Source organism: Nerophis ophidion, linkage group LG04 (genome assembly GCF_033978795.1).
Source record: "Nerophis ophidion isolate RoL-2023_Sa linkage group LG04, RoL_Noph_v1.0, whole genome shotgun sequence".
Classification (NCBI taxonomy): Eukaryota; Metazoa; Chordata; class Actinopteri; order Syngnathiformes; family Syngnathidae; genus Nerophis; species Nerophis ophidion.
This window is the reverse complement of record NC_084614.1, coordinates 71,717,390-71,729,915: the sequence shown is the minus strand read 5'-3', so window position 1 is coordinate 71,729,915 and position 12,526 is coordinate 71,717,390. Positions and strand designations below refer to the sequence as shown.

Here is a 12,526-nt window from a genome sequence, read left to right as displayed (position 1 = left end):
CTTAACTGTGCTACATCTGTTGATAACATTGAATCAGTAGACTCTGCCAGTGTAGCATTGTCCTTTGTTTTTTGTGGATGTATTTAGCATTTAGCAATGTTATTATTGACGACCCTAATTTTTTTGTTTTTTAATCAATTAAAAAAAAAAAAAAAAAATCACATTGTCGTCAAGGGGTATTGTTTGTGGTGTTTTTAAGGACAAAAATGAATTTACTCCATGTTGGAATAAGGCTGTAACATAAAAATATGTGGAAAAAGGGAAGCGCTGGGAATTATTTTTGGATCCACTAGAAATGCAACATAGCTTATATCATTTACTGTGTGGACACTTCAGGAAAATAAATAGATGGATGGATTGAGGATCTATGAAATAGCTTTTTAGATTACTCGTATTTCCAGCGTTTAACATTTTATGGGATAATTTTCCACCGTGCGGAGTGACGAGACCTACTGGCTCTGTATCGCCTCAGTAACGCTCAAAATGTAAGTGGCGCGCTTCGCTTTGTAGAAAGGGGACTTTCTTACCTCTGCCAAAGACGCTATTTGTCTTTCGGGGTTTGTTTGTCTGTTTGTTAGCAATGTAACTCAACCAGTTATGGACAGATTTGATGTCCAAAAAAACAATTCCTTTTATATATGATGAGTACGAACACACTTCACTTCTTGCTCACGCCGTTTCCCGCGCTGCACAGAGGATTCTGGAAGATGTTGTTTATTTACACACCCGGCCAACGCTAAAATGCTAGAATAAAAAACTATTCTCGCCAAGTTTTCGTTTGATACCGTCACACGTCACGGTATTATTGAGACGACTTTGAAACCGAAAAACCGCTGTATGTATAATTACGTTACATCCCTAGCTAAAATAGCTAAATTTTTTTTGGGTTGAGTTTTTTGAAAATGAGTTTGTGAAAAAATATATCTGTTGTAAAAAGAACGTGATTTAAAAAAAAAAAAAAATTAAGACTATAAGATTTCATTTCATACTACTAGTTTTTGAACAAACAAAAGTGAAACAATTATCCCTGTCATTTTTTTATCATCGGTAAAAAAAATCATAAATTTTTGAATTTTTACTTCAAGTATGTTTATGTTAGATTTACACATAATTCAAGTTATTTATAGATGATAACGACACTAAGATAATCACCTTTTCGTTTTTTCTCCGTGCTTTTTTACCCTAATTTGCCGTCAGTTGTACAGCAGCCATACGTTAATGGCCAAAGGCGTGCAGCTCAACACAAGTTCGGATAAGTCCGATGTTTGACACAAACGGTCAAATTTGGCCAACCTGCAGCTTGCCTCTGCTTGTCATCTCCTCGCTGTAGATAAGCCATCAGCGGAACTTGTGTGTGTGTGTATTTAAACTTTTAAGGCTGAGCTCCACACACACACACACACACACACACACACACACACACACACACACACACACACACACACACACACACACACACACACACAATCAACGGCGTCGTCTTTCACAACCGGACTGACATGTTTTGGAATGGACGCTTCGGCCATTGTTCCGGCGGTCCAGCCTTGTGCGTGGCTTTCCTGCGGGACAAAGGTCAGGGACGATGACAGCATAAAGCTCGGCCATTAGCGCCTGATGAATGACCCAGCCTACCGGTCAAGCCTTGACCCCCTTTTGTTCCCCCTTGGTTTTGGATAATGCACTGTTTAAGTTGCAAGGTGAAGATTCCAGTTGGTCCAGCTTTACTGTATCTATTTGCCCACTGGCTGCTTGGACACACACACACACACACACACACACACACACACACACACACACACACACACACACACAAAGGTGCACACACAGGATACTCTCAGTTCCTTATCTAGGCTGCTTTTAGGACAGCTGTTGAGTGCAAGAAGCTGACCTCTGACCCAACCTTCCCCCCCAGTACCACCAGGCCCCTCCCTCCATCTCCCCTTCCCATTGCCTGTACAACCAGCAGGACAACCCCCAACCCTCAATAAATTCCTTTCTGCTGCGTCTCTTTGCACTAAAACTTAAATTCCGTCACTAAAACCACACCATTTTTTTATTTATTTTTTTGGGACTTGAGAAATAAAAGTCAGCCAATGCTTGCAATACCCCTCCCCCCAATCCTATTATTACCTCTGCAACTGTCTGAGAGCATGTGAGGGCAGGGTGGGGGTCTTTTGAGGTCAGTCCTGCATGGAACTCACTTTTCATCCCTGCAATGCTGCTGCTTCTTTCTTTCTTTTTTTTTTTTTTCAACCTCGATGGTGTTCAAACCATTTGTTCTTGTACATGGTGGGGGCAGGGGGATATAAGGTTAGGGTTACCTCCCCCAGGCGGGGTCACTGGTAGCATCTGTAAAGAACAAACTTCCACAAGGTTACTACTGCACCCAGCTGCAAAAGTGAAAACACGGCCAGTCTGCACTTGTTAGTCATGAAAGGTCGTAAACGATCAACATTTGTGCACTTTTTAAACCAGGGGTGCCCATTACGTCGATCGCGAGCTACCAGTCGACCGCGGGGGGTGTGTCAGTCGATCTTCAGCCAGGCTTTTAAAAAAAAATAGACCTAAAAATTAGTGATCATCAATCTTCACCAAGACGTCACTTAAATGACATTCACGGTACCGGAGGGTCTTGTGAGATGACGCTGGCTGCTGCAAGATCATTATTATTAAAATATGACCGAGAGGAAGGCGAGAAACACTTTTTATTTCAACAGACTCTCGCGCCGTACCTTCCGTCAAAACTCTAAAGGCCGTCTGCACATTTCCTATCTTCACAATAAAAGCCCTGCTTCATGCTGCCTGCGCTAACTAAATACAAAGTCTCGGAAAACTGGCGTGCACAAGCGATCCCTCGGAAAGCTGGCGTGCACAAGTGATGTGCACGCCAGCTTTCCCAGACTCTTATTTTGTTAGCGCAGGCAGCATGAAGCAGGGCTTTTATTGTGAAGATAGGAAATGTGCAGTCCGCCTTTAGAGTTTTGACGGAAGGGACGGCGCGAAAGTCTGTTGAAATAAAAAGTGTTTCTCGCCTTCCTCTCTTGTCATTTTTTCATAATAATGAACTAGCAGCAGCCAGCGTCATCTCACAAGACCCTCGGGTGCCGTGAATGTCAATCAAGCAAGCTACGGAATTTGCCGCCAATGTTTTTCTTGTAAAGTGTATGGAAGCTGGATGAATTAGATGCCAAAAACCAACCACTTTAATGTGGTATTGTACAGAAAGGACAACTTTTTTTCTCCTCCATTTGAAAATGTGGGCGTTATCATCATTACTGTCTGATTCCAATCAATGCAAGTCATCAGAATCAGGTAATACACCAACTTATATTCTTGTCTTTGTGAAAGAAAGACATCTATATGTGTTACACATGCTTGTATTATCATTAAACACATTTAACTTGTTTACAAAAATGTCTCTTTCATAAATAAATAAATATAAATGATATACATAAATGAGGTAGATCCCCTCGAGTTGGTCAATTGAAAAGTAGCTCGCCTGCAGAAAAAGTGTGGGCACCCCTGTTTTAAACTGTTGTTAATACATACACATGAGTGGGACTCAAATGTTTGAATGTTCAGGGTGAGTGGAGTGTGTGGATGGTGGAACGATTCGATTCGGTTGAGAAATGTGTGATATGGAAAGGTTTTTATAATGCCCATTCATTTTCCATGGCGGGGAAATTCCTGGTAATTCCGGGTATTCAGTGAATTTTCGGAACTGAGAAACTGGCTTGAATGTCCAGGACAGTGGAGTTTGTGAATGGTGGAACGGTTCCAATGGAATGAGATATGTGGGATATGCGGTAGATTGTGCAATGCCCATTCATTGTCAATAGGGAAAACATTCTGGGAAAACCGGGAATTTGGAGAAAGGGAAAACATGTGCGAATTTTTTAAGACATTGATGCTAGCACAATGGTCCCAGATGATATGAATGGGTTGGTGTTGGAATTTTTGGAATCGGTTGAAAAATGTTGACGTAGTAACAGTTTGAATTGACGGGGTAATTCAGAATTCCTCGAATTTGGGGAAAACCGGGAATTTGTGCGGTAAAAAAATAGCATTTGTTGTCCAAACTAAAGAGAATGTTTTGAAGGTGGAATAGTCAAAAACGGTTGAAAAATGTGGACTGTGAAAACTTTCCAGGAAGAGGTAAAAATAGGGCTTTGGAAAACAGGGAATTCTGGAAATTCCTGGAATTTGTTGAATTTTTTTCAAGGTGAGAGGAGTCTGTGGATGGTGGAACGGTTGGAATCGGTTGAGAAATGTGGGATTTGGAGAGGTTTTTATAATGCCCATTCATTTTCCATGGGGGGGAAATTCCTGGTAATTCCGGGTAATCAGTGAATTTTCGGAACTGAGAAACTGGCTTGAATGTCCAGGACGGTGGAGTTTGTGAATGGTGGAACGGTTCCAATCGAATGAGAAATGTGGGATATACAGTAGATTGTGTAATGCCCATTCATTGTCAATAGGGAGAAAATTCCGGTAAAACCAGGAATCTGGGGTAAGGAAAAACTATTTTTGCGTTCGATATATTGGAAAGAGTAGTGTGGGTGGAGGGTTTAAAGGATGGAATCTGGTTTAAAAATGTTGCCAAAATGTTTAGGATTTATGGAATTGTATCGCTATGAACATATTCAATCATTTGAATGGGAATTTCCTGGAAATTTGCGAATTTCGAGAAAACCGGGATTTTTTAAAAAACATTGATACTAGCACAATGGTCCCAGATGATATGAATGGGTTGTAGTTGGAATTTTTGGAATAGGTTGAAAAATGTTGACGTATTACCCGTTTGAATTGACAATGGGTAATTCGGAATTCCTAGATTCCGCGAAAACCGTGAATTTGTACGGGGGAAAAAATAGGAGCATTTGTTGTCCAAACTAAGAGGAATTTCATCTTGTAATCTTACTCTTTCTTGTTTTCTGCCTCTGTGCCAAAATTCAGTGCATTTTTAGGGGTGTCCGGTGGAGCTCAGCCTTGTCAAACCTCGGATTCAGGAGGAACAGTGTGGTTTTCATCCTGGTCGTGGAACTGTGGACAAGCTCTATACTCTCGGCAGGGTTCTTGAGGGTGCATGGGAGTTTGCCCAACCAGTCTACATGTGATTTGTGGACTTGGAGAAGGCATTCGACCGTGTCCCTCGAGAAGTCCTGTGGAGAGTGCTCAGAGAGTTTGGGGTATCGGACTGTCTTATTGTGGCGGTCTGCTCCCTGTACCATCAGTGCCAGAGCTTGGTTCGCATTGCCGGCAGTAAGTCGAACACATTTCCAGTGAGGGTTGGACTCCGCCAAGGCTGTCCTTTGTCACCGATTCTGTTCATAACTTTTATGGACATAATTTCTAGGCACAGTCAAGGCGTTGAGGGGTTCCGGTTTGGTGACCGCAGGATTAGGTCTCTGCTTTTTGCAGATGATGTGGTCCTGATGGCTTCATCTGGCCGGGATCTTCAGCTCTCACTGGATCGGTTTGCCGCCGAGTGTGAAGCGACCGGAATGAGAATCAGCACCTCCAAGTCCGAGTCCATGGTTCTCGCCCGGAAAAGGGTGGAATGCCATCTCCGGGTTGGGGAGGAGACCCTGCCCCAAGTGGAGGAGTTCAAGTACCTAGGAGTCTTGTTCACGAGTGAGGGAAGAGTGGATCGTGAGATCGACAGGCGGATCGGTGCGGCGTCTTCAGTAATGCGGACGTTGTACCGATCCGTTGTGGTGAAGAAGGAGCTGAGCCGGAAGGCAAAGCTCTCAATTTACCGGTCGATCTACGTTCCCATCCTCACCTATGGTCATGAGTTTTGGGTCATGACCGAAAGGATAAGATCACGGATACCAGCGGTCGAAATGAGTTTCCTCCGCCGTGTGGCGGGGCTCTCCCTTAGAGATAGGGTGAGAAGCTCTGCCATCCGGGAGGAACTCAAAGTAAAGCCGCTGCTCCTCCACATCGAGAGGAGCCAGATGAGGTGGTTCGGGCATTTGGTCAGGATGCCACCCGAACGCCTCCCTAGGGAGGTGTTTAGGGCACGTCCAACCGGTAGGAGGCCACGGGGAAGACCCAGGACACGGGAAGACTATGTCTCCCGGCTGGCCTGGGAACGCCTCGGGATCCCCCGGGAAGAGCTAGACGAAGTGGCTGGGGAAAGGGAAGTCTGGGCTTCCCTGCTTATGCTGTTGCCCCAGCGACCCGACCTCAGATAAGAGGAAGAAGATAGATGGATGGACGGTTATGTTGTAGCTGCCATCCCACAACGTTGTGTATTTTCGCATCATTTTGCTATCTGGTTCTTTCAGTTTTTTTGCCTCTATGCAAACTTTGACTGCAACTTTAGGGGCGTGCCATAATGTTGTGACTGTCATCCCACACTGTTGTGTTTTTTGCATCAGCTTGCTATCTTGTTCTTTCAGTTTTTTTGCCTCTATGCCAAATTTGAGTGCAACTTTAGGGGCGTGCCATAATGTTGTGACTGTGATCCCACACCATTGTGGTCTTCGCATCAGCTAGTTTATTTTCTTTCAGTTTTTCTGCCTTTATGCCAAATTTTTGTGCAATTTTAGGTGCGTGCCATAATGTTGTGGCCACCATTCCATACCGTTGTGGTTTTGGCATCAGCTTACTATCTTGCCCTTTCGGTTTTTCTGCCTCTATGCCAACATTGAGTGCATTTTTAGGAGTGTGCCATAATGTTGCGGCTGCCATCCCATAATGTTGTGGTTTTCATATCAGCTTGCAATCGTGCTCTTTCAGTTTTTCTCCCTCTGTGCCAAATTTGAGTGCATTTTTAGGGGTGTCACATAATGTTGCAGTTGCCATCCCACAACGTTGTTTTTCCGCATCATCTTGCTATCTGGTTCTTTCAGTTTTTTGGGAGAATTTAGGGATGTGCCATGATGTTGTGACTGTCATCCCACACTTTTGTGGTTTTTGCATCAGCTTGCTATCTAGTTCTTTCAGTTTTTCTGCCTTTATGCCAAATTTGAGTGCAACTTTAGGGGCGTGCCATAATGTAGCGGCTGCCATCCCATAACCTTGTGGTTTTCATATCAGATTGCAAACTCGCTCTTTCTGTTTTTCTGCCTCTCTGCCAAATTTTAGTGCATTTTTAGGAGTGTGCCATAATGTTGCGGCTGCCATCCCATAATGTTGTGGTTTTCATATCAGCTTGCATTCGTGCTCTTTCAGTTTTTCTCCCTCCGTGCCAAATTTGAGTGCATTTTTAGGGGTACCATTTAATGTTGCAGTTGCCATCCCACAACGTAGTTTTTCCGCATCATCTTGCTATTTGGTTCTTTCAGTTTTTTTTGCAACTTTAGGGGTGTGCCATGATGTTGTGACTGTCATCCCACTCTGTTGTTGTTCTTGCATCCGCTTACTATCTTGCTCTTTCAGTTTTTCTGCCTTTATGCCAAATTTGAGTGCAGCTTTAGGGTCGTGCCATAATGTTGTGGCTGCCATCCCACACCGTTGTGGTTTCGGCATCAGCTTGCTATCTTGCTCTTTCTGTTTTTCTGCCTCTGTGCCAAAATTGAGTGCATCTTTAGGGGCGTACCACAATGTTGTGGCTGCTATCCCATACCGTTGGGGTTTTTGCATCAGATTGCTATCTTGTTCTTTCAGTTTTTCTGCCTCTATGCCAAATTTCAGTGCAACTTTAGGGGCCTGCCATAATGTAGTGGCTGCCTTCCCATAACGTTGTGGTTTTCGAATCAAATTGCTGTCTTGTTCTTTCATTTTTTTTGCCTCTATGCAAAATTTTAGTGAAACTTTAAGGGCGTATCATAGTGTTGCGGCTGCTATCCCATAATGTTGTGGTTTTCGAATCAGATTGCTGTCTTGTTCTTTGTTTTTCTGCTTCTGTGCCAAATTTGAGTGCAACTTTAGGGGCGTGCCATAATGTTGTAGCTGCTATCCCATACCGTTGTGGTTTTTGCATCAGATTGCTATCTTGTTCTTTCAGTTTTTCTGCCTCTGTGCCAAATTTGGCCGCATTTTTAGGGGTGTCCCATAATGTTGTGGCTGCCATCCCATGACGTTTTGGTTTTCAAATCAGCTTGCTGTCCTGTTCTTTGTTTTTCTGCCTATTTCCCTAATTTGCCTGCATTTTTATGGGTGTGCCACAATATTTTCGCTACCCTCACATAACATTGTGGTTTTTGCATGTCTTTTCGCGAACAACAGCAATAAGAATTGAACGTCTCAGCAACTTTTTGGAATATTTCACGAAGATTTTGTGCCCTCATCCCCCTTTTTAGGGCTTCTCATAGTTGATCAGAGCGGTTTAGGTAGCAGTTTTCAATATATGAAACCTGGATTTTCAGATCAAAAGTTAATTAGTTTGTATTTGGTTTATACCGGAGCTACACAGCAAATTTAGTGATAATCCGTTCTTGACTTTAGCGGCTAGCCATGTGTGAATGACAATGAATTTATTTAGCGCTGCAAGCGGGCGTATTTAGCAGCAGGCGCTGGGGTCGTTCCGCTAAAGCGAACAGGGGCTTTGCCTCCCCCTGTGTTTGTTGTTGTTGTCTTCATTCAAATGAGCCTCTTAACAAACATCTCCATCTTCTTATTTCGCCTGTCCTCCGCCACCCCGCACGGTCCCCTTTTTCGCCAGCCCCCTGCACGTTAACACCGACAAGCAATTTACCGTTTTTCTTGTTTGCCTGACCCAGAGAAAACAATTTCAGAAGGGTATTCCTTGCGCTTTTAACAGCCGGAGCAGGTAAAAGGCGACTGGCGTGCCACAATGGCTCCGCTATTCTTTTTTGTTCTATTTTTTTTTTTTTTTTTTTGTCCTGGGAGAAGATGAATTGGTGAGCTGTCAGCTGGAGACAGGCAGAGTAGCGGTGTTTCTGTAATGGGACACTGGAAGTGTCTTTGATTAATGGAAGAGCCATACTGAGCTGTTAGGGACGCCGCCGTGGCCCGGTGAGAGCGATTGAGCGGCGGATACGTGCCGACAGATCTCTCAGCGTGCGCAGCCTCCGTCCTGGACGAGGGAAACGGACGTTCCCTTGAACATGAAGCCTATTTGCAAATGTGTTTTTTTTTACTGGCTTTGGTGCACACGTCAATCTCTCTGCTGCTGCTAGCAAGTCAGTCCTTTACATAATAATAAGAATGGAATGGTACGGTCTATTTGGTTCAGACATGGTTCAACAAGTTACGTTAATGCTTTCCTTTGTCCGAAAATGAGTAGGAAGACACACCCACAAAAAAGTCTATATTTAAAAGACTCATTTTAAGTTAAATAATTGCAATCTTCATAAGCAGTTGTGAATGTGAGTTGATTTCTGTTTGTATACTGTAATATGTATATATATATATATATATATATATATATATATATATATATATATATATATATATATATATATGTATGTATGTATGTATGTATGTATGTATGTATGTATGTATGTATGTATGTATGTATGTATGTATGTATGTATGTATGTATGTATGTATGTATGTATGTATGTATGCGTGTGTGTATGTGTATATATTTATAATCCTCCGGGTGGCCCAGCGGGGGCGGACGGGATCTCCCAGCCGGAGACGAGCCCCCTTCTGCTGGACATCAGCCCTGATGCCTGTGATGCCGACGCATTGGGACCGCCTTCCAGTCATGTGAACCAGGAGAACTACTCCAAGCCTGTAAGAAATGCCTCTGAATCCAAGACAGCTTCTAATCATGTGACCAAGGAGGATCGCTGCCAGCCGATACGAACTCAACCTCACACCAATAAAAGCCCAATCGGAGCACCGGTGCACCGCACCGCCATCTACCCGGGTGTCAGTAACGCGGGCACCACCTGGAAATGCACTTGCGGCAATGTCGGGAGAACGACGCCAGCTTCGGCCGCACCGGCGACCCAGCAGCCGTCCACGCCGGTTTCGCAGAAGGTGCAGCGAAAGTTGAGGTCCAGCTTGTCCATGGACAGCGACAGCAGCCGACGCAGCAAGGGAAGCTCCATGGGGTCGCAGAAACCGCCTTTACCTGAAGGGGGTCCGGTCCGATCCGGTGGCCATGTACTGCTCGCCTGTGTATCGGCTGGGGACATCTCTGCGCTGCTGATCCGCCTCCGCTTGGGATGGTTTCCTGCTGGCTCCGCTGTGAACGGGACTCTCGCTGCTGTGTTGGATCCACTTTGGACTGGACTCTCGCGACTGTGTTGGATCCATTATGGATTGAACTTTCACAGTATCATGTTAGACCCGCTCGACATCCATTGCTTTCCTCCTCTCCAAGGTTCTCATTGTCCCGACGTCCCACTGGGTGTGAGTTTTCCTTGCCCTTATGTGGGCCTACCGAGGATGTCGTAGTGGTTTGTGCAGCCCTTTGAGACACTAGTGATTTAGGGCTATATAAGTAACCATTGATTGATTGATTGATTGATGTATATATTTGTATATATATATGTATATGTATGTGTATATATGTATGTATATATCTGTATATATGTAACCGGTGGTCTTTTCTTCTGCGTCGTGTGTTGTTTATGGAAGACTACCGGCACCATGGGTTTCTCCACTGCACTTGACTGATAATACAGAATACAATTGATATCAAAGACTTTCTGCCATCGTCCAGCCCCTCTCCCGTTATCGTAGACGAAAAGGGCGGGCGTAGTTACATACTCAGTAAAATGAAAACATACATGATAATACAGAATACAATTGTCATCAAAAACTTTCTTAACAAGACAAAATATTTTCTTTCGTCGCATGGACGCCTACCTCTCCCGTTATCGTAGACAAAAAGGGAAGTTGGAGAGCGTGTCCAACGCTTATAAAAAGACAGGTGTCACAGTAATTATTGCAGTAGGAGGGACAACGAGACATCGGTTCCACATTGACAAAACATCAAACAATATTCAGGTATTTACATGTAACTTACATATTTTGTGTAATTATAACAATCAATCAATCAATCAATCAATGTTTATTTATATAGCCCCAAATCACAAATGTCTCAAAGGACTGCACAAATCATTACGACTACAACATCCTCGGTAGAACCCACAAAAGGGCAAGGAAAACTCACACCCAGTGGGCAGGGAGAATTCACATCCAGTGGGACGCCAGTGACAATGCTGACTATGAGAAACCTTGGAGAGGACCTCAGATGTGGGCAACCACCCCCCCCCCCCCCCCCCCCCCCCCCCTCTAGGGGACCGAAAGCAATGGATGTCGAGCGGGTCTAACATGATGCTGCGAAAGTTCAATCCATAGTGGCTCCAACACAGCCGCGAGAGTTCAGTCCAAAGCGGATCCAAGACAGCAGCAAGAGTCCCGTCCACAGGAGACCATCTCAAGCGGAGGCGGATCAGCAGTGTAGAGATGTCCCCAATCGATACAGGCGAGCGGTCCATCCTGGGTCCCGACGAGCGGTCCATCCTGGGTCTCGACTCTGGACAGCCAGTACTTCATCCATGGTCATCGGACCGGACCCCCTCCACAAGGGAGGGGGGGACATAGGAGAAAGAAAAGAAGCGGCAGATCAACTGGTCTAAAAAGGAGGTCTATTTAAAGGCCAGAGTATACAGATGAGTTTTAAGGTGAGACTTAAATGCTTCTACTGAGGTAGCATCTCGAACTGTTACCGGGAGGGCATTCCAGAGTACTGGAGCCCGAACGGAAAACGCTCTATAGCCCACAGACTTTTTTTGGGCTCTAGGAATCACTAATAAGCCGGAGTCTTTTGAACGCAGATTTCTTGCCGGGACATACGGTACAATACAATCGGCAAGATAGGATGGAGCTAGACCGTGTAGTATTTTATACGTAAGTAGTAAAACCTTAAAGTCACATCTTAAGTGCACAGGAAGCCAGTGCAGGTGAGCCAGTACAGGCGTAATGTGATCAAACTTTCTTGTTCTTGTCAAAAGTCTAGCAGCCGCATTTTGTACCGACTGTAATCTTTTAATGCTAGACATGGGGAGACCCGAAAATAATACGTTACAGTAATCGAGACGAGACGTAACAAACGCATGGATAATGATCTCGGCGTCTTTAGTGGACAAAATGGAGCGAATTTTAGCGATATTACGGAGATGAAACAATAATAAAACATTAGAAAAGACATTATTTACAAGACGTAATTGACCCTGTTACCTATAAACATATATGTATGTATGTATGTATACAGTGGGCCAAAAAAGTATTTAGTCAGCCCCCGATTGTGCAAGTTCTCCCACTTAAAATGATGACAGAGGTCTGTAATTTTCATCATAGGTACACTTCAACTGTGAGAGACAGAATGTGAAAAAAAAAATTCAGGAATTCACATTGTAATAATTTAAAATAATTTATTTGTACATAAGTGTTTGGTCAACCATTCAAAGCTCTCACTGATGGAAGGAGGTTTTGGCTCAAAATCTCACGATACATGGCCCCATTCATTCTTTCCGTAACACGGATCAATCATCCTGTCCCCTTAGCAGAAAAACAGCCTCAAAGCATGATGTTTCCACCCCCATGCTTCACAGTAGGTGTGGTGTTCTTGGGATGCAACTCAGTATTCTTC

General features: G+C 44.1%; 2 protein-coding genes across 3 annotated transcripts in view; both read left to right on the top strand.

Annotated features, from left to right (window-relative positions):
• The window catches only part of zbtb16a (zinc finger and BTB domain containing 16a), a 408,749-nt gene that overhangs the window by 80,880 nt on the left and 315,343 nt on the right, over positions 1-12,526 (top strand). The window lies entirely within an intron of this gene.
• On the top strand, positions 9,508-10,116 carry LOC133550636 (myoD family inhibitor domain-containing protein-like; the record flags this gene model as incomplete). The annotated part of the gene is made up of 1 exon (XM_061896562.1): positions 9,508-10,116. A coding segment is annotated over one exon (609 nt), but the record flags the coding sequence as incomplete, so codon positions are not given.